Below are 23,803 nucleotides of genomic sequence, written 5' to 3' on the forward strand. Positions count from 1 at the left end.
TCTGATTGGAGGAGAGCGGCACCCCCCCCCCCCCGCCCGCCGTTCACCTCCCCATCGGCAGCTCGGCGATCGTGCCGCCCAGGCGCTGCCAGCCGAGCGCCGAGCGGGGCTGATGCAACCCGGGGCAGGTCGGTGGGGACGGGGAGGTGGAAAGGGGGGAGAGGGGGGAGATTTTGGGGGCTTTTAGGGGGTCCTGGGGCGGTGCGGGCTCCGGTAACGCTTTGTCCTGCCCACGCAGCCGCCGCCATGGAGCCCGCGCCCGGCCCGCAGGAGAAGTATCAGCTCATCACGCGGAACCTGCAGGTACCGGGGAGGTGGGTGGGGAACGGGGAGGGGGCATCGGGGCAGGATCGCGGGGAATAGGGCAGGAATAGGGGTTGGGGAGGAGGGATGGGGGCAGGACAGGGTCCAGGTTCCGGGGAGACCGTGGCTGGAGCGGGGGGCAGGATCGGATCCGTAGTGGGGGGGTCGGGGTGAAATCAGAGCTGGATCGGGGCCCAGGGAAGGGATGCGGGGGGATCAGAGCCGGGGATGAGCCCCTGGAACGAGCAGCACCCCCGGGACACGCGGTGTGCGCTGCCCTCCCCAGCTGTGCCAGATGTGCATGTTTTGTGTGTCCCCCCCCCGCCCCCCGCAGGAGGTGCTGGGCGAGGATAAACTCATGGCCATCCTGAAGGAGCGCGACCTGAAGATCTACTGGGGCACGGCCACCACCGGCAAGCCCCACGTGGCCTATTTCGTGCCCATGTCCAAGATCGCGGATTTCCTGAAGGCTGGCTGTGAGGTAAGGGGGTCACACCGGCACCCCACGCCCCGGGGACGGGAGGGAGGAGGGTTCTCCGGACTCCTGGCAGTGACTTTCACCCTCCGTGCCAGGTGACAATCCTCTTTGCCGACCTCCACGCTTACCTGGACAACATGAAGGCCCCCTGGGAACTGCTGGAGCTGCGCACCCGCTACTACGAGCAGGTGATCAAGGCCATGCTGGAGAGCATCGGGGTGCCCTTGGACAGGCTCAAGTTCGTCCGAGGCACCGACTACCAGCTCAGCAAGTGAGTCCTGGCCTCCTCCTGCCCCTGCCCCGCTCCTGGGCTGCCTCCAGGGGTTTGTCTCCTCTCAGTGAGGAGATGCCCCCCGTGCCAGGTGGGCTCAGGGGTGCCATTCCCACAGGGAATACACGCTGGACGTGTACCGCCTGTCCTCGCTGGTGACGCAGCACGACGCCAAGAAGGCCGGGGCGGAGGTGGTGAAGCAGGTGGAGCACCCCTTGCTGAGTGGTTTGCTCTACCCAGGCCTGCAGGTGAGGCAGGGGCTGCCCAGGGAGGTGCTGGTGAAGCCGAATTTTTGCCCCAAAAAGCACAGAGAGACCGCTTTAGAGACGAAGATTTGTTTCCTTAAAGCAGGAGGTATTTTAATGCAACGCGTTGGAGAGTCCCCAGGTCGCCCTGGACAAAGAACTCTGTCGTGTACAATCAGCATAGTTCTTTTATACAGTTTTGAGCATAAAATTACATCCTAAACATGCATATTCGTTAAATTGCAGCATCTACTTGTAATATTCCTATATAGGCGGAGTCTTCAATTTGGGGAGGTTTAGAGGTGGGAGTTCCTGCAGCCTTCATCATGGGCAGGGGTCGTTTGCTGGTCTTCTTCGTTGTAAACTTTCGAACTTTTTCCTCAAATCTTTCCCTAATTTGGATAGTTGGCAAGTGTGGTAGGGTCGGGTTGACTTTTGGCTCGTCCTAAGATTTGCTGATGTTGCTATCTCTTCGTTTTATGCTTTAAATGTTCTATCTTGTCAACATGCTCTGTTCCTCAGACAATTTATTACTTCTTCTGTGGTTTCCTAATGCTAGGGTTTTGAAACTACTTCCACAATTTTGTGTTTGAGGCAACCTCTTGTTTCTCAAAGACTGCCTCAATTGAGTGGCTTCCCTGGCAAGACCAGGACCGCGGGGGTGTGAGGGTTTGGGCGGCCGGGTCGTTCCTCTCCACCCCAACATCCCACCTTTGAGCATTCCCATCCTTTCCCAGGGTGGGAGCGCCCTGGGAGAGGCTGAGGGACGGGCAGGACCTCAGCACAGCTGGAGTGAGGCATTTTGGGCCCAGCCTCAGGGCTCTGTGTGTCCCCACAGGCGCTGGACGAGGAGTATCTCAAGGTGGACGCGCAGTTCGGAGGGGTCGACCAGAGGAAGATCTTCACCTTCGCAGAGAAGGTCAGGAATGGGATGGGTGGGAGTGGTTTCTGCCGTGCTGGGGCCTGAGGGAGGGCTTGGACACTTGCTGATCCTCTGGGAGAAGGGTGTGGGGGGGTTTGGGTTGGCACCACAGTGCTCTGTGCTGCTGCCCTGCAGGGCTCTGGTGTGTGGCTGCTCATCCCTGGCTGTGCCTCTCTGTGCCCTGGGAGCTCACAGTGGCTCTCTGGGTCCTGTTATTCCAGATTCCAAAGTTATCTGGAGCCAGGAGCAAGCAGGGATTGTGAGTGAAAGGTGATCTTTGGATGAGCATTGCCCCTGACTTGCCTCTTTCTTTGCCTTTTCCCAGTACCTCCCTTCCCTGGGCTATGCCAAGCGTGTCCATCTGATGAACCCGATGGTTCCTGGGCTGACAGGCAGCAAAATGAGCTCCTCAGAGGAGGTTGGTGCCTGATTTGGCTGGGCCAGGGGGGTGCAGAGGGGCAGGTTGATGGCTGGGGGGGTGGAGAGGCTGCACTCCAAGGCAAGGTGACCTCTCAGCCCACACGGGGTCCTAAGAAGTTGCAGTGACTCCCTCGTGAGTTTTCTCTGGGCAAAACGTTGGGTGAGGGGGCTGAGGAAATCTTTTGCTGCAGGACTCGAAGATCGATCTCCTGGACCGCAAGGAGGATGTGAAGAAGAAGCTGAAGAAGGCTTTCTGTGAGCCAGGGAACGTGGAGAACAACGGTGTGCTCTCCTTCATCAAGCACGTCCTCTTCCCCCTTAAGTCAGGTGAGGGCTCGCCAGGCCTGGGGGGTGTTTTCCCTGTGGAGGAAGGGACAGGAGTGTGTCCCCCGAGTGCCACCTCCCCAGCCTGTGGTCCCCACCTTGGGTGGGGTGGGGCAGGGGGTTTTATCTGAGCCTTGAGCAAATCTGAGCCTTAAAATCTGTGCGTCACAGAGTTTGTGGTGCTGCGAGAAGAGAAGTGGGGAGGGAACAAAACCTACACGGACTATGAGGCCCTGGAGAAGGACTTTGCTGAGCAGGTGAGTGCTGGGAGGGGCTGAACCTTCTCCCCCTGCCTGAGGCTCCCATGAGCAGTCTGGGAGCAGCACTGGGAGATGGAGATTTACACTGGGTAAAGAGGTGTGGGGTGTGACCCAGTGACAGGGGTGCTCCCGGGAGAGGAGGGGTGAAGGATGTAGGGACACCAGCTGTCCTGGAACAGAGCAGCAGTTTAAACCCTTCTCAGCTGTTCCCAAGTGGAAGCAGAAGTGTCCAGAAGAAGGGTTCTGATGTCCAAGGGTTGGGGTTCATCTCCAGTTCCCACCCTGGCCCTCAGACAGGAACGTGTTTGTCACGCACAGGTCGTGCACCCCGGAGACCTGAAGAACTCTGTGGAGGTGGCCCTGAACAAACTGCTTGACCCCATCAGAGAGAAGTTCAACAGCCCAGAGCTGAAGAAGCTGAGCAGTGCTGCATATCCCAACCCATCCAAAGCCAGTAAGGAAGTGCTGGGAGCTGAGGGAAGTGGGGCCCTGACCACGTGGGGCTGGGTGGGAGAAGTTCTGAAACTTCAGTCTCAGAAACAGCCCTGGAGAACATTGGGAGAGCTGAGGAAGGCCAATGCCAGGGCTGTCTGCCTGCTCTGGAGATGCTGCTCTGGTGCTTGAGAGGGCAACACAGCAGAGGATGGACTGTGCTCCCTGGTGTAGAGACAAGCAGGGAATTCCCTGCAGGGAATTCCCCCCAGGATCTGCATTTGGGGGTGACTGTGCTCCTCAGGGCCTGGCCGGCTCCCTGGGTTTATGCTGAGTGGTGTGACCATTCCCTCTGCCCTGCAGAGCCTGGAGAGAAGGGCACCAAGAACTCGGAGCCAGAGGAAGTGATCCCATCCCGACTGGACATACGCGTGGGCAAAGTGATCAGCGTGGAAAAGGTACAGCGAGGAGTGGGGGAGGGGAGTAACCACCCCACATGAACACTTGGGGGGGTGTGGGAGGGTCTGCCCCCTCCTGTGCCACCCCATTCCTACCCTTGCCCCTCCCCTGGCAGCACCCCGACGCAGACAGCCTGTACGTGGAGAAGATCGACGTGGGCGAGGCCGAGCCCCGCACCGTGGTCAGCGGCCTGGTGCAGTTCGTGCCCAAGGAGCAGCTGCAGGACAGGCTCGTGGTGCTCCTCTGCAACCTCAAGCCCCAGAAGATGAGGGGAGTGGAGTCTCAGGGCATGGTGCTGTGTGCCTCCAGGTGAGGGAGGGATGGGGGCACCAATGTGGGAGAGGGTAATCTGGACCACCCCCTGCTGCCCTGGGGTGCTGAGGGACAGGTGGGGACCACCTTGGGGTGACTCTGCTTTGTCTTTCAGCGTGGGGGAGCCCCGGCAGGTGGAGCCCCTGGACCCCCCAGCTGGGTGCTGTGCTGGGGAGCGCGTCTACGTGGAGGGCTATGAGGGCGGGGAGCCCGACGAGGAGCTCAAACCCAAGAAGAAGGTCTTTGAGAAGCTGCAGGTGAGGGGTTTGGGAGCGGCTCAGCATGCCTGGGGCTCCAGGCATCGACTGGGGCAGTGCTTAGGGTGCCCCCACCTCTGGGTGAGCCCACATTGGCTGTTTGCCCCTCGGTGCCCAGGGTTGGTACTGTCAGCAAAGCTGGGCGCTGCTGCCCCACTGCTGATCCCGCCTCCCTGCTCTGCCCCCAGGCTGATTTCCGTGTCTCCGAGGACTGTGTCGCGCAGTGGAAGCAGAGGAACTTCCTGACCAAGCTGGGGAGAGTCTCCTGTAAAAGCCTCAAGGGTGGAACCATCAGCTAACAAGTGCCAGGGCTGCTGCTCGTGCCTCCTGCCTGGTCCCCGCCGCCACCTCGGTCTCTGCCATCTCCCCCCTCCGTGCCCCGAGCTGGGGGCTCAGCCCTGCGGGACCTGGGGGCTCTGGGACTGAATTGGCAGCCTCCAGCATCCCCCTGGGCCTCGTCTGTGGGCCAGCACTGGGGACTGGAGGTGGCCTCCCACCTAAGGGACCTGTGTGACTCATCCCCCGTGGCCTTCAGCTCCACGCTGGGGCCGTGGGCTCGCTCCCGGTTGTGCCATGGACTGCACTCCCTGCCCACTGGTCCTGAGTGGGACGGCACGTGTGGGTGCTGCGGTGAGGGCAGAAGGGAAAAGCTGCTTCTCAAACCTGTGTTGCTGCTACCAGGGCTGGGACAGCCCAGCAGGACCGTCCCCTGCCCTGCCTGGGCACCTCCTGCTCCGCCCTCAGCCCACCAGGGCTGTGGCCACTGGTGCTGCTCTTTGGCCAGGAGCCCAGGGAGCACCCGTGGGTCTGTTCCAAGCCTGTGGGGGGTGTGGGCCTTAATCACTGACTCGGGATCCATCTGTCATAAACCCAATAAAACGTCAAGCTGACTGCACACGGGTGTGCCTGTCTGTCTGGCAGCCAGCCCTGCTCCTGAGTTCTCGTGGGCACAGGTGCTGGGAACCAGCCCGAGGGGGGGTCTGTGCCCACCCTGGGGCTCAGCGCCATCCAGAAGGGACCTGCCACGCGTGGCAGTGCCGTGGCCATAAGCCAGGAAGCACAGGAGACAACGAGCTTCGGTCATCATTTTTACCAGCCAGGTACAGAGCTCTGAGCAGCTACTCGGCGGCAGAGGGTCGGTCGCTTTTGGTTTGGTTTGGTTGGGTTTGTTGGTTCGTTGTTGGTTGGTTGGGTTTTTTTTTTTTGGTTGGTTGGGTTTTTTTACAATCAAAGAAATCAAAATGTGACCCGAGTTTACAGAAAGAATCGAGGCTCCACCCCAAGAGCCCAGGGCCTGAAGACCAGCTCAAGGGGCAGCCAGGCTCCCCCTCATCCTGTGGCCGGCGTGGCTCTCCATCAGGGGACAAAGCCCTGGTCCCTCCCAACCAGCGCCTCCATCCTGTCCTGCTCCTGTTTGCATCCCCCCAGGCACTACCGTGGCCAAAGCCTTCCCATTCCCTTGTCCAAAGTGCTTCAATTCCTCGCAGGCCTGGAGCAGAGTGGTCCCATCTCTCGTGTCTTCGGTCCCCAAACTCCTCACGCCCAGACCAAGCAGCAGCTCGGCGGGGAGGAGGTGCTGGCTCTGGGCACAGGCCTCGAGTCCAGTAAAAAAAAAAAAAAAAAAAAAAAAAAAAAAAAAAAAAAAAAAAAAAAAAAAAAAAAAAAAAAAAAAAAAAAAAAAAAAAAAAAAAAAAAAAAAAAAAGCAAAATAAAGCTGTAGTACTTAGGAAAGTGAAACCAACACCATTTTTGCATAAATATCATCAAGGCCGTGGAGGCTAAGGCTGTTTGCTTCCTGTATTAAGTTAGTTGCCAGTTCCACACTCGTCCGTTGACCTGCCCAGGTCCCTGAGAGATTTGGATTCCTGTCCGTGGGGGCACCAGTCCTGCAGCGTCGTCCTTCAGGCCGTCTCTCCCCGTCCGTCTGCAAGGCAGGAGGGAAGAGCCTGTCAGACACCCCGAATCCCTCCTTCCCACAGCCCTCCCAGGCTCTCCCTGCTGTCCCAGTGCCACCCCAGCCACCACACAGCCCAGCTGGGAGCCTATAGCTCGGGAATGTACAGCTTGGGAACGTACAGCTCAGGATCCTGAGCACCTACAGCAGAGGAATTCCCCCAGCAGGGCTGGACCAGGCTCCCACCCCACGTACCTTGTGCAGGGAGGCTCTGAGCTGGCGGCTCTGTGGTGTCCCTGCCCTCCGTCCCCACCAGCTCGCTCTTAGTCCTGCTCTCATCCGCCGGCACCGCCGTGGCGTTCCCGTCCGGCACCGGGGAGCCCAGCGCCTCTGCCCCCGCTGCCTTTGTGCTCAGCGGGGCAGGAGCCAGCCCTGGGCCCAGCGAAGGCTTCTTGGCTACCGGAGGGGGGATCTTGCCGGGTTTTCGGTGGGCTTGTGCCTTGCCAGGGCCCTGCGGGGCGGCCGCCGGAGCCGCCGAGCGCTGCCCCGAAAAATTCATCAGCTCGGCCACCAAGTTCCTCTTCAGGTCGGCCTGTGCCTCGGGGGACGAGGCCGTCTCGATCACCAGCTTCCTGGAGCTCTTGGCGAAGATGAAGCTGGCGGTGGAGGCCGGAGACTTGTTCCTGGGGGAGAGCTGCCCGTCCTCGGGGGGCCCGCCAGCCTGGGCCTCTCGGCCGCCCGGCGGCTTCTCCGCGGCCTCGCCGGCGGCCAAGGCGGCCGCCCTGAGGTGCACGGCGTGGTGGAGCGGGTTGGAAGGCACCGTGTCTTTGGCGGGAGGGGGCTGCCGCGTGGACAGGGACCGGCGGACGGGCTTCTGCGGGGCCGGGCGCTCCTCGGGCCCGGCCGGCGGCTCCACGCTGACGGAGCGCAGCCGCACCATCTGCAGCAGCGAGGGCGTCACGATGGGCAGGCTGGCGTCCTCCTTGGGCACGGGGCCGCTCTTGCTCCGCGACACCGGCTCCTTCCTGGCGTCCGCCGCCCGCGGGCCGTTGGCCGCCTTCTTAAGGCTGATTTGGGGTGGCAGAGCCAGCGCCGAGGGTGGCGGGAGGGGCGGCGGCGGCGGCACAGCGGCCTCGGGAAGGGGCTCGGTGGGACACGGGGGCTGCGGTGCCCCAGCCGGTGGGACTTGCTGTTGGCTGCACGAGGAGACAGCGGTTGAGGATGGTGAAGATGCAGCTGCCGGGCCCGGTGTCGATTTCTGCCCGTCCGCCGGAGCCGAGGTGGCATCGGGCAGGCTGGAGAGATAGGACTCGTCCGGAGGGGGGAAGTCTGCCATGGACAGGTCGTGTTCCTCAGGGGCTGGCGGTGGTGGTGGGGGCCAGGCGGTGTCGGTGGGGGGCTCCCCGGTGGTCTGGGGACTCCCCTCAGCCTTCTTGGCTGGCGGGGGAGGTGGGTGGTAGGCAGGAGGCGGCGATGGAGGTGGAGATTTGCCGCTGGGCTTGGCCCCGGGCTCCTGGCAGGCAGTGCTGGGCGCTGGGGGGTCTGGCGAGGGCAGGATGGGGCCAGTGGGGGCCGGAGGCTGCTGGGGCTTGGTGGGTGGTGGGGAGAAGGGAGCGGGAACCTTGGGGTGAGGTGGGATGATGAACCGGTCCAAGCGGCCGGTCAGTGCCTCAGGAGGCGTAGGGTCCGAGGCCGAGGAGGAGATGGAGGTGAGGGAGGAGGACACAGAGAGCGCAGGCGACTGCAGGGAGCAGACCCGGTCTGGCTTCTGGGGCTGAGACTTGCCCGGGGACACGGACGGGGGTCCCAGCCCCTTGGTGGGCAGTGTGGGTGTCCCGCTCTGGCTGGAGTAGCCGCTGGAGGGGGACATGGTGCGGTCAGACCCATCCGGGCAGCTCCACTTGGGCTGAGCTTGGGGCTCCCTCAGCACCACGGTCACACCGGGGCGGCCCCGCAAGGCCTCGGGGGAGCTGGCCCCGGCCAGGCTCTCGGAGCGGAGGCTGCTGGTCTCGCTCAGCAACGACGGGGAGAACACCTCATCCTCGGCCGTGGGGCTGAAGGGCTCGGGCCGCGGGGACCAGGGCGCGCCGCTCTCCCGCTGGGGCCGCCGGTCAGGCTTGGGGGGCAGCCCCAGCACCTTGGGCTCCCCATCATCCTTTTGGTGCAGCGAGTAGGTCCTGCGAGGGGGGGCCGGGGGCTTCTTCATCTTCCTGAGGGAGACGCTGCGGGCGGAGGAGCGCTCGCTGGCCAGGCTGCCCGTGTCCGAGCCGTCCGCCTGACTGCTCATGCTGTAGGCGGGGGACACCCGCCCGCTGCTGCTCCCCACGGCCAGCAAGGCCCCAGGTGGGAGGCCGGCAGGGGGTTTGGAGCAGGAGCTGGCGAAGCTGGCAGAGCTGTAGACGCTGATTTGGTCGGTGTCGGAGCGAGCCGCGGCGTCCACCTCACTGTGCGGCCCCGCCTCGGGCTGCCGGTGGTCGCAGCCGCCCTGGGAGGAGATGGTGGAGCTGTTGGACACGATGGTCTCCGTGGACTGCGAGTGGCTCCAGTTGTCGCTGGAGGAGGAGGGCTCGCGGCTGCGGGCGCTGCGCTCGGAGAAGCGGGAGAGGGATCGCACCGAGGCCGGGCTGGACGACACGAGGCTGCAGCGGCTCAGCGTCCGCACGCTGCTCCTCGTCAGGGCCACCACGTCCACCATGGGCGGCAGGATGGCGTTGGGGATGATCTTGGACATGTAGGTGCCCTGGGGCGAGATGGACATGACGGGGCCTATCACCGCCTCCGGGTGGTTGGCGTAGGTGGTCATGCCCGGCACGGCCAGCGACTTCGGCCTCACCATGGGCGACAGCTTGGCCGCCGTCTTCCTCCCCACCAACGTGTCGTCGTAGTAAACCCTGTTGATGTGCTTCTGCAGGGCCGCGTCCGCCTCCTCCAAGGCTCCCAGGCAGACGCGGGCGCCGCCGGGCACGGCCAGAGGCTGCAGCTTCCCGTCGATGGTGGGGATGCGGACGGCGTCGCCCGAGACCTGCCCGCCGTTCAGCAGGGGCTGCGCTGCCTGGCTGCCCCCGCGCCCCGCCGGCCCTCGCCCATCAGCCCCGGGATGGCCCTTAGCTTCATGGCTGTTCCTGAGACCTGGGAGCAGGGAGAGGTGACCTCAGCGTGATCCCGAGGCAGACACTCCGAGCCAAGGCAAACGGAGCTTGGGAAACAAGAGCAGACCTTAATAATCCCCCCCCTTACCCCCTACGCTTACCCAGCTCCTTATGGACATGTTGGGGGATGCCCAGCACCGTTGTCCTCCTGTCCTTCCTCTTCTTGCCAGCCCTTTCTGAGGATTTGGGAAAGGAGTCGTGCGGTCGGAAGGTGGAACCTACAAGAGGAGTGAGCAGGCCCAGCAGGTGAGAGGGGGGCTCTGGCCAGGGTGTCCCCAGCCTCCCCAGCACCCCCTCACTGACAGAGATGCTCTGGGACAAGCCCAGCTTAGGCACGGAACAGCCTGGAGAGGCACCAGCAACAGGGAGGAGACGGTGTCTGTCTGTCTGTCCATCCCCCTCACCCAGCCCCAACGCTCTGACTCAGCCGGAGTTGCTCTCATCTCACTCCCAAGGGCCCCCAAATCCCTGTTCTGGCTCATGGCCACGCCAAGGCAGAGCCCATCTTTCCTGCCATGAGCTCCGACCCCCCTCGCATCCCCTTGCCTGGTGTCCCCCCCATCCCACAACCCCCCAGCCGGGTACCTTTCCGCTGGATCATCTCGGAGCGGATGGAAAGGGTGTCCTCAGAGGTGCTGTCCGTGGCACAGGAGGTCGCCCGGCTCCGGAAGGACACAGTGTCATCCTCCAAGGACGCGCAGGACTGCGGGGACAGGGGGACAGCGGGCTCAGCGGACCCCGGACAGCAGGGACGGAGCTGCCCCAGCCCCGGCCAGGCCCCTTCCCTGCCGCAAACTGACTCCACAGCCCAGACAAAAGCTTTTCCCAGGGCCAAAGGCTGAGTCAGCCGTGCCGGCATCCAGAGTCCTCCCACCAGGAGCGGGGCTGGGAGCAGCCCCTGGGACCCCGCGTGGCCTCGCAGCCCCCCGGAGAGCAGGACAGCCGGGGTCTGGCCCACCAGGGGAGCACCTGAAGGCACCGCCGGCCCCGCCGCTGTGCCCTGCCAAAATTGGCTCCGTGGATGTTCCCAGCCCGGCTGTGACCCGGATCCCAGCGCTGGAGGGCTGCCATGGCCGGGAGAGGGGAGTGGGACAGGGACAGGCAGGCAGGGACGCAGTCAGGCTGGGGACCCCTGGCACTTGTGTGCCACTTCAGGCACAGCTTCCAGTGTTCCCACCCCTCCAAACCATCCCTTGGCACAGGTAGATGTCGGGATGAGACACATCCTGACCCCTCCACCTCGCTATCCCAGTGGCTCTGCCCACCCCAGTTTCCAGACCCTGCTTCCAAGGGGTTAAGGGGGACAAGAGCCAGCGGGAGGCAGCGGCTTGAGCAAACACGGGCGGGTGAGGCACTGGCAGCGGGGTCAGAGCCCAGGGACACACCAAAGGCCAGCTCGGCCAAGAGAGTGGAGTTTCTCCTCGTCAGCAGCTGGGGAGGGGCACAGATACTGGTCTGGATATGGCTAATGGTCCCTATCGTGCCATCCCATCCCTCCACCTTGGTCAGGGCTGCCAGGGGACACCAGTGGGACAGGAACAGGGGGATGGAGAGATGCAGGAAAGGTGAGGGTCCCCAGCAGAGCCCCACAGGGCAGAATGTGTCAAGGCCAAGGACAGGGACAGTGGCTCATTATGGGGCAAAGGGGACGACATCAAGGGACACACAGCCCCTTCCCGCCCAACAACCCCCCTGGACACGGTCCAGCCACCTTGTTTGGTTCCCTGTTTGACCTCAAACACTACCTGGGGGGGAAAGAGGAGCCACCCTGTGTCCCCTCACCCCCGAGGCACCCCCAAGAGCACCACAAGGCAGAGGGGGCTTCCCAGCAGGGCTCACCTGGAGGCTGCTGGTGTCCCCGTGGTCCCAGGCACTTTTGGTCTGCTTCTGCTTCTCTGTGGAGGGAAGGCAGGAGGTAAATCCAGCCCCCAGGCAGGGAAGCAGCTGCCGAGCTGGCAGTGCCCCCTGCACACCCCCAGCCACCGCTGGACTCCGGTCAGTCCCATCGCGCCGCCCACACAGCCCGGCCAGCCAGGAGCTGGGGACAGCCAGCTGCCCTTCCGCCGTGTCCCCAGGGCTGGGGACACCCACCTTGGTGCTGCAGGGACTTCAGCCCCTGCTGAGCCTGGTTGTGCAGCTCCTCCAGGTGCGGGGGCCGCGTGCTGGGGAAGAAGACGTTGTCGGGACATTCCTCGCCCGCCGTGTACTGCACACTCAGCCGCTTCTCACCCTCACCCTTGGCAGCGCCTGCGGGGGCACAGAGGGGGTCAGCTCGGCTGGGGGGGCACAGCCCTGCTCCCACCGAGGCACCTTCACCCACGGGATGCAGCTGGGCGATGACAACCATCCCGGGATGACGTTACCCCCGCCCAGCCCCAAACAGAGAAATCCTATCCCCCGGCCGGTCGATACGCTGCAGTCAGGCTGTCTCCATGGGTTTTCCCCCCACTGGCTGGAGCTGTGCTGGGTATGGGACCACCCTCCTCCCCAGTGCCCTCATTGGGGGCAAACGAGGGAGGGAGTTGTTCAGGGCTGGGGCCAGCGGAGCAGAGGAAAGGCCGCACGGGGGGATTAAATGTCGATGGGAAGATGATGACTTTCCCTTCGGAGCGTTGCGTCATTCCCAGGCCTTGCTCATCACCCCCAGAGCAGGGACTCACCCCAGGCCCATCCCACAGCTGGGAACTGCACAGACAAGGGAAACTGAGGCACAACCAGCTGCAGGGACCCCACAAGACCCAAATCCCTGCTCTGAGCCCCTCCGGTATGCTGGACATCCCATCTGCCGTGCCTGGGGCAGCACAGAGCCCTCACTCCCCATCTCACAGCCCCCTCCCCACAACCCTCACCAGCACCTTGGGGTGCCCATGACAGGGGGCTGCCCTGGCACCACCCAGACAGGGCACTGCGGCACCGAGGCACAGCCTTGTCTGCTCCTGCCCGAGCGAAGCCTCCAACTCTTCCTGCCCAGAAAAAAACCCACCCAATTCGAGGCTGAGGAAGGGAAGGGCGAGCACAGGAAACCGTCGGGGCTGGCGGCAGCACCCCGGGGCCACGGGCACCTGCTGCTCAGCATCACCGGTGCCACACACGCATCCCCTCGTCCCCCGTGTCCCCCATGTCCCCCATCCCCTCACGGCCAGCCCGGCCAGGCAGCGAGGCAGCCGTGCTCTGACTCCATCCAGCACACAAAGGAGCAGGCCTGGAACAATGGAGCCGCCCTCCCTGCCGCCATGCCGGCCCCTGCCTCCGCCAGCACCCACGGGCACGGGGCACGGCCAGCCTGGCAGGGCCTGGGGCCACACGGGTCCCCTGTGCTGCTGCAGGGTCCTTGCAGGAGGCACAAGACACCCACAGCCCCCCCACCATCATGTTTCTAAACCCCTTTCCCCCCCCAGTTTCGTCAGCCCCTCGTCTGACACCCCCCCGAACACGCTCGGAGCTGCCTTGCGGAGAGAGGAGCGCTGTGATTTATTCCATTAACTTCCCAGCAGGCGAGGCCAGGGCTGGGGTGACCTTCCCTGCCCTCCCTGGGGGATGGCAGCCCCCCTGCCCGCTGCGGGTGACCAGTGGGGGTCCTGGCGGGCAGGGGTTGTGTAAGGACAAGGCGCTGCTCCCTCCCTCCCTCCCAGCTGCTCACTCACCCTTCTTCTTGAAGAAAGCCAGAAGCGAGGAGAGGTTCCTGCCCATGAAAACCACCATGGTGGCCGGGGAGAGAGTTCTGGTCCCCAGAGAAGGGGGGCTCCGCCGCCCCCAAAAAGAGGCTCAGCCTATTGTGCTGTGGCCGGCGAGGCGGATGCCGGCGGTCCCCACCTCCCTCCCTCCGTCCTCATCCGCACGGCGGGAGGATGCTCGGCCAGGCAAAAGAGGCTCCTCCGGCGCAGCTGCCTCCGAGCGGGGAGAAGCCCGAGCCGGGGACGGCTGCGCGGTGGTGGCAGGAGGGGACAGCCCCAGCTGCGCCCACCGCGCTCCTCGGTCACGGGAGAAGGAGAGCGGGGGCCCCTCCTCTGGCCTCCCGCTCGCTCCCCCGGCTCTCCCGCCTCCTCCCACGCACAGCACGGACCACAGGGATCTGTTCTTGCAGGCTCACTGCCAGGATTTCCCCGATTTCCCCTTCTCGCAGCCCTGGGACCCCTCGGGACCCTGCTCCCCGCAAACCAGTTGCTCGTTTCCACAACGGTGCGGCCAACTGGGAAGAACTGGGAGGTTTCTCCTCCGGTGAGCACCAGCCCTTGGGATATGACACAGCACAGACAGCAGGGCTGGCATTTCCCTTCCTTGTCCATTCCCAGTGCCCCCTGGGACATGGTGCCCAGCACAGCCCCCCCCAGCTCCTGGCACAGCTCAGCCCAGAGCAGGGGGACACAAGCCATGCTGGGGCAAAGGGTGTTTGTCCTCAGGGACACGTCACGGTCACAAGGGCTGGCAGCACCGGGGGAGAGCCAGGTCTCAGACCAGTCTAACCAGTAGCTCCAGCTGCTGGCACGGGGGCACGTAAGGCAGGGGCAGAAATGCCGGGCGGTCAAGCACTGGCACAGCCCTGGCACTGATGGTCCCCACCATGGATTTGCTCCATGCTCCCGGGGCAGTGGAGCCAGGGAATCCTATGCCATCTGGGAATCGGCCTCGTTCTCCTCCTTTACAAGCGTTTCGTCCTAAAAGGTGAAGAGCACCATCCAGCAGGAAGCTGTGTCCTCATGCCAGCCGGGAGCTGACATGTCAAACCCTCCATTCCTTGCCCTGCCAGCTCTCCACAGTCTGTGCCCAGGGTTTATTCCATCAGGACAGAGGCCTGGGCTGCAGACAGAGCAGCGTCACCCAACACAAGGGTCCCAGCAGACCCCAGGAAGTGACTGTGTGGCCCAAGGCACAGTTTGACCTTGTGAAGGGCACCTTTGTGTTCCCAGCCAGGCAGCGCCGGGCTCAGCAAGGATTTCTTCCCCGGAACGCCTCCGTGGCCAACAACACCCAACCCCGGCTGTGCCTGCCCCAGCACCTGCCCCAGCACGGGCAGGATCGGCCCCACTGCCCATGAGCTCACCCAGAAGGTGCCGGGGGCCACGGGCAGACGCTCCCCGGCTCTTTCCACAGCACAAGTGGAAAAGGGACATAATTAAAGGGCTGAGGAAGCACAAAGCCAGCAGCCACGTGCTGGGCTGAGCACTGCCCTCTCCGCTCCGGGCAGCCCGTCACGAGCCCAGCGAGGGCCACGGCTGGTGGCAGCTGAGGGACACTGCTCCTGGCTCCACAGGGAAGGGTCCAGCCCTCCACCTCTGCCTGCACGGATGGGGTTGCACTCGGGATGCCCCTTCGTGGCACCAGGAGCTCTGGGAGCCCCTGCAGTGAAGGTGGACAGTCCCCCCTGTGCTGCTGGTGCAGGGCCCAGACACAGTTGAGCTTCAGCCCCGGGGGTCTGCCAATGGTAGCATGCATGGAAGCTGCTCCCAGGGCTGTGAGGACATTCCCAGGTGCTGGAAGACGCCCTATCCCTGCTCCACCTTCCCTCTTGTGGCCCGTTGCCCACGAGGACACAGAGGACCTCGAGAACATCCCTCACTGACAACACTGGCGTCCCCCTCCCGAGTGTGACATCACTGCAGTCGGGACAGGAGGAGCTCAGCATGGCTGCCTGCAATCTCCCAAAGGATAATCCAGGGTAGAGCTGGGATTATCCTGGCCACGGAGGAGCCTTGTGGCGGCGTGCGAAGAGCAGCCTCCACTTCCCCTCCCACTCCCTGCGACCTTCGCTACCGCATCATCCTCACCCAGCCGGCCTCACCCCCGGCTCTGTCAACACACAGTGAAACCCGACACAAACAGGACATGAAAAGAGGGGGAATCCAGGAGGGAGAGAGCCCTGATCCTATGGCAGAGGCTGCAGGTCCTGGTGGGCTGGGGAAGCTGCTGCAGCTGCAGCTGGTGCCGGCAGCAACATGCCCGGTTGGGCTGGTGTCCCGGCCCTTGTGCTTGTGCATTCCTTGCAATACATCCTGGATCACCCCGTCCCCTCCGGGCTCAGCTGACACACGTGCCTCGTCCACATGTGGCAGCGGGATTCTCCCAGAGAAGGAGCCAGAGGGTTCTCAGCACTCTCTCAAGGATGGTCTCCCTGACTCGGAGCTGGTACCTGCTGCTACCTGTGACAGGGACGGTGTGGAGGGAACAAAGCATCCCTGCAGCAAGGCACAGTGATGGGAAGGGACAGGGAAACCCAGGCACCTCGCCCTCAGCTCTTCCTGCTCCTCTCTGTGCTGGCAGAGCAGGACTGGAGGCACAGGGGTGGGAATGGGAAGGGCTGCACAAAGGAGGGACCAGAGCTGAGACCCCACAGAAACACGGACAGGGCTGTTCATCCCTGGACCAGCGAGGCTGCAAAGTGGGACGCGGTGCCAGCCCAGCTCCCACGATGCTGCTCCTCACCTGGGGAGAGCCAGAGGAGAAAATCCCAGCTCCTGTCCCCCTCCTGGCCAGGCCTGTGCCTCCTGCAGGCAGCAGGTTTGGCCGGGCTCAGCTGCAAACATCCATCTCTGCCTGCTCGGCACTGCCTCGACTTGCCTGCTCCCCGCGCGGTGGCGGCGGGTCCTGCGGCGGGAGGCAGGGAAGCAGGGAACAGGCAGCAGCAGGAGGCAGGGAACAGGCAGCAGCTCCCTGCCCGCCCCTTCACCACCACTGACTCACCGGAGAAAAATGGGGAGGAGGGGGGAGCTGGCAGGCAGGCGGGAAGGGGCTGGGAGGTCCCCAGGGGAGCCTGCCTGTGTCCTGCAGCTCAGTGGGATGGAGCCTTTGTCTCTCTTCTTGTAGAAGCCAGAGCAGTGCAGGGGGCAGAAAGAAGCCTCCCTGCCCCACGGGGTTGGTGCTCTCTCACCCCTTTGAGGCTCCTTCGCTGCATCCAGGTGTGTGCCCAGGCTTTGGGGGCTGCTCTGCCCCCCCAGTTGCCTGCAGATGCCATGAGTATGGATAACACTAATAGGGTGCACCAGAAACCCCATCCCAGAGAACCCCATGGAGCAACCAGGACATGGAACCTGCCACGGCTGAGAGAGCCCCCACACTCTGCTCCAGTATCACAGAATCACAGAATATTCCAAGTTGGAAGGGACTCTATCCTGTTCCTCTCTCCCTCTGCACCCCAACCTTCAGAGCTGCTGAGGGGGGCTGGGGGGGACACAGCACCCCTGCAGACAACCAGCCTTTTTTTTCCCCAGATCCCTGTGTCTGCACAGGATCCACACCCTGGGACACACCACAGGACTGTGCTCCCTCCAGGCAGGATAAGAGCACAATAATATTTACGGTGGCTCTGGCCATGCAGCCTCCCACTGCCAGCCTGCCCTCGGCCACCCTCGGGGGGCTGCTGCTCCAGCCAGGAAAACATCTCCACCACGCAAATAAACACCACCCGACCCGCGCCGCTGGCTCGGCTCTCAAACACGATCCCACGCAGAGGCTGAACTAAAATTAATTCAACTGGGAAAACAAACTTGGATCGTTTGTTCTTCCTCTAAATCAGAGTGCAGAAAACTGGCCGGTGTTGTCTCGGTGAGCCAGCGGGCCCCGGAGAAGGAGCTGGCGCGGGGTGAACTCCTGCTCGGAGCAGAGTTGTGGCTGCAGTCGCCTCCAGCCACGGCTGCTGTCATGGCAGGAGCACACGGGGTTGTGCAACAGGCCCTGACCTCGCTGCTGTCCCACACTTGCCCCACAGCTGGCCCTGCAGTGACACTCAGCATCTCCTCCTGCCTGTGTTATCACAGACCCCAGGGCAGGGGTCTGGCAGCAGCCCGAGGGGGGGTGGCAGTGCTGCAGAGGGGGCAGGACCACCCCAGTGCCCAGATGTGCCTCACTCCCAGCCCCCATAACAGCCTATCCCACCACGTCCCCACCCCGTGCTCGTCCCCTCCCGAGAGAAGCCACCAAACAGGTTTGAAGGCAAATAACAACCTTCCCCGGCCAGGAGCCGGATCCGGGCGGGAACATCCCAGATGGGGCGCACGGGGCGGGAGAGGCCGCAGGCAGAGCCTGGCAAGTGACACGGGGCCACCAGTGGCACCTACGGCCAGGGACAGGCCACCAGCATCTCCTCCCTCCAAGTCCAGAGCTCTGTCGCTCCCTGATCCCCCTCATTCCGTGTCCTCCACCTCCCACGGACGTGGCAGCGGCGGCGCCTGCGCGGTTCCCGCCGCGGTGCCCGGGGCTGGCTGCGTCCCACGGCGCGTGCCGTCATGCCCGGCGTGTTTGCAGGGTGCCCAGGTGCTGCTCACATGGCAGGCGTTGCCTGTCGCAGCAGGAACTTGGCTCCGCGAAGGAGCAAATCCAGGAGGACGGATTAAGGACAAGACGTTGCAGGTTTCTCCGTGCGCGGATCCACCGTCCCGCGGGCAGCGCCCAACCCCGCTCCCACCCGCGGGAACGCCGAGGAGCCGCTGATCCCCCACCGGGGATTGGGATGGACACGGCGATGCGGGATCAGGCAGAAGATGGGAGGAAAAAGTGCCAGGTGGCAACGGGGCTGCCACCAAAACGGGATGGGGGATAACCCACAGCCCAAGGGCAGGTCCCACCCCTGCCCCTCGGTGACAGGGCATGTGCCAAGCGGGCACGGCACGGCTTGTCGGAGCCGTGCGCTGCAGCAGCTGCCTGCCCGGGACACCTGCAGATCACCTCCTCCCCTGCTCCAGGAGCAGGAGGGGACAGCGGGAAGGGCTCAGATGTCCCACATGCAGCAGGATGCCGGCCGGTGTGCCTGGAGAAAGCGTCTGTGTAAATCATGGTGTATCCCCCGCCGGGCTGGGCCCCTGCCCTTTTCCGCTCCCCCGGGTGTTTGCGGAGCCGGCCCAGCGTGGGTCTGGCACGGAGAGTGGCTGTGAAGGAGGAAGAGCCCAGAATGGCTCGGCCCACCCCAGAGCTGCCCAGCAGGAGCTGGGGCTGCCGAGACGCTCCAGCGCTGCCACTGGGAAACCTCACGGTCACACAGCCCCCCCAAACCTGCCCCTGCTGGAACATTTGGCTGCCCCATCCCTGGAAGTGTTCAAGGCCAGGTTGGACGGGGCTTGCAGCAACCCGGCCTAGTGAAAGGTGTCCCTGCTCATGGTGGGAGGAGATAGAATGAGAGGAGCTTTAAGGTCCCTTCCAACCCAAAGAATTCCACAATTTGGCGCTACAACCCACCCCAGAGCCCACGGGTGGGAAGGCGGGTGCCGGGTGACCCCACACCCAGAGCTCTCCGCTGGCCACATCCCCGCTGACTCCGCGGGGCACAGCCTGGCCCAGCGCCACGTTCCTCCGCCCTGACTCAGCAGGGCCCGGCGGGGTGTCCCGATAAGGAGGTGATAAGAGGCTTTGGCCTCCCTGCTGCTCAAGGACCTTCCCCAGCAGCTCCTGCCACAGACAAATCCGGGAAGGAGAGGCCAGGGATGCACCTGGAGCAAGCCGGGCCCCGCTCCAGCATGGGGTCAGGGTGTGTGTGTTTGGCACTGGCGGGGCTGAGTGGGGAGGCTCAGGCAGGGAGCAGCAGGCAGAGCCATCCCAGAGCCCCCAAGCAGTGCTCCTGCCTGCCCACCCTGTCTCTGAGGATCGTTGCTCCAACTCCTCTGGATCCAAAGGCTCACACCACTCCACACATGGCACAGGCACTAAGGCATCTGCTGATGGCAGCCTGGGCCCGATAGACCAGCGATGGGCACAGCAGGGCCAAACCTACACTTCCAATCCCTAAACAGACGGCAACTGGGGGACGCTGGTCCAGTTGCCTGCCATATGCAATCTGCCTGCAGCCCAAAATCCGGCAGTGCCGGGGGTCTCCCAGGGAGAGACGGGGCTGCCAGCGGGGCCCGCCCGGCGGGTGCCGGCACACCCTGCCCCCAGCCGGCGATCCCCGCTGCGCCCTCCGAAATGCTGAAGCGACACAATGCAAATTCTTTGGCTTTGTGGCCGCCGAGCCGTTGCCATGGAGCCCTCGCAGAGAACAAACACAACTCACCCCATGTTTTCTCAGCACCTTCCACCCCACGGCCTTCGGCCCCAAGCGCCAGCCCTCGACTCCCGAGGTCCCAACATCCCACCCATTTCAGGGCATCCAGGATGGAGCAGGGCTTCTCTCCTGGTCATTCCCGGGGAAGGGGCAGCACGGTCCTGGTTCAGGGACTGGCAAGGGGCACTCGAGGCTGGCAGGGGATGGAGAGTAGATGGAGGCCTGGATGGGAATGCCACATGGAAAAGGTGAGGATATGCCAGGGATGCGGCTGCAACAGGCCCTGTCCAGTGGCACTGAGAGGTCACAAGAGGATGACAGTGGCAGAGAGGAGCCTGCAGCCAGCCTGCAGGAGAGGTGGACAGTGGAGAGCCTGTGGTCCCTGCGTGGCCATGGACTCTCCTGCCTCGGTTTCCCCAGGTGCCCAGTGGATGCTGTTGGCCCCCTCTCCCTGGGCAGGGTGTCCCCACCCCAGCCCCCACCTCTCTGGGACAGTTTTGCTCAGCGTGGCACTCCCCAAGCCCCTGTGGAGTTAATTCCAGACCCTGTTTACCCTGTGGACAGCTCGGTTCACGCCCCTGGGCGTCTGCTCACTGTAAAGACTGAGGGAAACAGAGAGAGGGCAGGAAGGATGATGGGGCCAGGATCCTGCAGGGATGGTAGGGGAAAACTGCCCTGTTACCCCCACCTGGTCCTGCTAACCCCAATCCTACAACCCCAGCCCCCTCTGCCCACACGCCTGTCAAATATCCTGCTTGGCTGAGGCCGAGCTGGGGACACAGGGACAGTTTAGTGACACCAGTGGGGGAATCAGAAACCCCAGGATGGGGACGATGTTACTGCAAGGGACCTTGCCCGTTGCCATCACCCTGCTCTGATGGAGGAACCACAGAGGGAGCCCACTGGGACCGGGCACCCCACAGGGCTGATGGTTCCATATGTGGGTCCAGGTTGGCGTGGGACTCTTTCCCCTACTCCTCTTTCCTGCAGGAAAGAGCTCGCCCTGCCCCAAGCCTCCTCCTGGGCTTTCCAGCGGCATCCGTGGAGCCAGAGCACAAGGCAGCGGAGGGATCGGTGTGTGGACGGACAGACAGACCCGCGCAGGGAGGTGACAAACATGGGGGGAGCAGCCCAGTGCTCCCTGCAGACACTCCCAGATCCAGCCCGGTGCTCCCCAGGGCGCAGCGGAGGGAACCGAGGCAGGGGATGGGAGGGGGGCTGGGGAGGAAGGTGACGCCGCCAGCGCTGGGTCCCCGCTGTAACTGCTGGGATCCCACTCGGAAAACAAATCAGTAACTAATTCAGCTGATCCCGTCCTGATAGCGCCGGCCAGCCCTTGGCCGGTCCCCGGCGTGTCAGCACAGCCCCTGCCTGCAGCCGGAGGGTCCTCCCCAGCTCCGTTACTGGCGTCGGGGGGTCTGATCCTGCGCCCCCAGGCACGGGGAGGGCAGGGAGAAGCCTCCACCCTCAGCCCCCCCCGAGTCCCGGCGAGTCCCCACATCGAGGTGGCGAACTTTCCCAAAAGTCACCGAGCCGGGACCCCCCCCCGCGCCCCTTCCCCCGGCATCCCCACGGCTCCTACCTGCCCTCGGCTTCCCGGCGCGGCCGAAGGGCCAGGAGGAGCCGGGCTTGGCGCCCGCCGGGCTCCTCTTGCGGTGCGCGTTGCCCATGAGGCCGCTCTCGCCTCCACCGCGGGCGGGTGGAGGGGACCGCGGTGCTACATCGCGGAGCCGGGCGGGCTCCGGCGTGGCCCGGGCGGCCCCGGCAGACGACGGCGCTCAGCCGCCGGCTCCCATCCCTCCGGCCCCGGCGGAGCTCAGCGCGCTCGCAGGCGGCTGTGCCGGAGCCAATGGTACGGGCAGAGAGAGGAGGGGCCTGCCGGAATCACCCGTCGGAGATCCCACAGCACCCTCCCAGCCCCATCCCTCCGGCAGGGATGCCTGGGTGATACAGAGCGGGCAAAGGGAGAGCCTCCCCCCCCCCCTCCCCTCCCCGCATCGCAAACATCGCTGAGCATCGGGGTAGCCGGGCATGGCACTCGCCTCCAGCCGCGCTCCCACCTCTCTTCTGGACTTTGCCACGCTCCACCGAGCCGCCACCACGCCTGGCTGTCCCCGAGCACAGCACCAACAACCGCGGCTACAACCCCTCACTCGGGGGTTTTGGGGGTCTCGCCCCTATGGGGACACCCCAGCCGAGCCCGGCACAGCGTGGCCAAGACTAGAACGGGACTTCCAAGGCCGGGGCAGAGCGCCCGAGGGCACGGGCTGGGTCCGGCCGCTGCCCAAACTCAGGGCGAGCACCCACATGCCAGCGCCCACGCACCCGCCGGTGGGTGTTAACCCCCCGCCGCCCTCCCCACGGCCACTCCTGTCTCTGGGGCAAGTCACGAGGACGTGGCTCACACTGCCAGCACCTTCCCGGGTGCACCTCGGCTTCTCCCCGCTCCAGCCCCTGCCCCGGCAGCGAGACGGTCACGGCTGGCGGGGGACGAGCAGCTCCGTGCGCAGGCACTGCTGCTCCAACAGCTGCCCGGACAAGCCCTGCCACGGCCCCTTCCCAAGGGCGAACGCCAGCCTGCCCCCTCGGAAGCCCAGCTTTTCCCTCCTGATTTTTAATTAGAACATTAAACGCTGCGAGGGCAGGGAGGGGTCAGCCAGGCAGGCAGTGGTGGGCAATTCCTGCTGGCAGTGTTTATGTTCCTTAGGTGATTCATCAAAGGCTGCGATAAATAGGAAGGAGGGTTTTGTGGGAAAGGCACAAAACTGGGGAGGTGGTGCGAAAAAAAAAGAAAGGAAAAAATTAAAGATCAACCAGCAGCTTTGTCCTGACCTCCCAAGGTGATCGGCACTGAATTAATCTTTGGACTTCAGTCTCCTCCTCTGCAATGGAAATATTGATGGTTCAGTTCCTCACCAGCCTGGTTGGGTGCCCAGGGCACGCTCAGCTGGGCAGGGGCAGTCTTGTGCTACAGAGACATGGCTGTACCAGTGTCCCTGTGATTTGCTGCCCTGTCTGCTGCTGGAGCTGGTAAGGAAATGGGGAGATCCAGTAGGAAACTATTCCCTGTCTCCCATCAGTAGCTGTACCCAGCTCAAGGGTCAGCCTTCCCATCTTGGGGCAAGTGGGATTAAAGAAGGACACGGTCACAACTGCCACAGATCACAGGTCTCTGCCTACAGGAAGATGATTTTTCCCTGGGCTGCCAGAGTCAGGTCAGCCCAGGGCAACTCCAGCCTGGGATGGCTCTTCCTCCCAGTGCCCAGCACCTCCTGGGCATCCCTTGGACATCCATCCCCACACAGAATCTCCAAAATAGGATGTGTGCCCCCCCCATCCCCGTGCTGCTCAGCCCCCTGCCTGGTGGCACAGGGGGCTCTTCTGCAGCCACACAGCACAACTCTCCCAGCAAAGCACTTTTACTTCTCTCCCTGGAAGAAAACAGAGAGCCTGGACTGCCCCAGATACAGGGAGACACTTCCCCCTCCACTCCCAAAACAGACGCCCTCCGTGCCAGCACCTGCCAGGCAAACACAGCCACCGCCAGCACCAAAGTGTCACCGCCCCCAGCCACAGCCTGGGATGTGCTGGGGGGGCTCTGAGAGGGAGCTGAGCCCCAGGAACCCAGCAAAGCCCACGTGTGCCAAAAATATCAAGTGGCTTCTCCGAGCTGGAACAACTGTGATGGGGTAACTCACTGCCACGTGGAATCCAGCGCCAGCCTCAGCTTCAGCTCCTCCTGGGCCTCGTGTTTCAGTCCCTGCTGAATTTGGGGGGGCTGAGAGCAGCATGGGGGGGCTGCAGCATCCCCACAGACCCACCCCGCTGCACCTCTGGGACACAACCCCCCCGTAAAACCCACTCTCATCCTTCATCCTTGGTTTGCATCACTGTGCCCAGAAATCCAGCTCAGGGAGCCTGGGAGTGGGAACAACTGAGCACCCCAATTCCTTGCTCTGTGTTAGAGCCTCAGTAGAGCCCAGAGGGGAAGGGAAGGATGGGGAGAACTCGCAGCTTCCCCAGCACACAATCCCCAGCACATCCAGTTGTGGAGTGAGGGGTGAGAATGGGGAATTAGAGCAAGAGATGCTGGCTCCAGGCAGAATCTCT

General features: G+C 63.7%; 2 protein-coding genes across 3 annotated transcripts; one reads left to right on the forward strand and one right to left on the reverse strand.

Annotated features, from left to right (window-relative positions):
* The first annotated feature begins 112 nt into the window (after positions 1–112).
* Positions 113–5,578, forward strand: YARS (tyrosyl-tRNA synthetase). Its single transcript, XM_027905520.1, has 14 exons — positions 113–128; positions 239–303; positions 638–784; positions 877–1,052; positions 1,171–1,300; positions 2,136–2,216; positions 2,545–2,637; positions 2,831–2,966; positions 3,135–3,220; positions 3,542–3,677; positions 4,019–4,113; positions 4,230–4,423; positions 4,542–4,683; positions 4,872–5,578. Exons 1-14 carry the CDS (start codon positions 113–115, stop codon positions 4,980–4,982), a joined length of 1,608 nt encoding a protein of 535 aa, XP_027761321.1. The 3' UTR covers positions 4,983–5,578.
* Positions 5,579–6,403: 825 nt separating this feature from the next.
* KIAA1522 (KIAA1522 ortholog) lies at positions 6,404–21,497 on the reverse strand. Of its 2 annotated transcripts, none has more exons than XM_027905525.1 (7): positions 21,276–21,497; positions 11,818–11,973; positions 11,566–11,621; positions 10,312–10,429; positions 9,828–9,944; positions 6,833–9,706; positions 6,404–6,607 (listed from the first exon to the last, which is right to left on the reverse strand). In XM_027905525.1, the coding sequence occupies exons 1-7, from the start codon at positions 21,361–21,363 to the stop codon at positions 6,585–6,587; spliced, it is 3,432 nt and encodes a 1,143-aa protein (XP_027761326.1). In that variant the 5' UTR covers positions 21,364–21,497; the 3' UTR covers positions 6,404–6,584. The 2 variants fall into 2 exon arrangements, with proteins under 2 accessions (XP_027761326.1, XP_027761327.1); XM_027905526.1 differs by lacking the exon at positions 21,276–21,497 and adding an exon at positions 13,371–13,739.
* Between the last annotated feature and the right edge of the window lie 2,306 nt (positions 21,498–23,803).

This window comes from Empidonax traillii, unplaced genomic scaffold (assembly GCF_003031625.1).
Source record: "Empidonax traillii isolate 1590-97213 ecotype Southwest subspecies unplaced genomic scaffold, ASM303162v1 scaffold1160:size199357, whole genome shotgun sequence".
NCBI classification, from domain to species: Eukaryota; Metazoa; Chordata; class Aves; order Passeriformes; family Tyrannidae; genus Empidonax; species Empidonax traillii.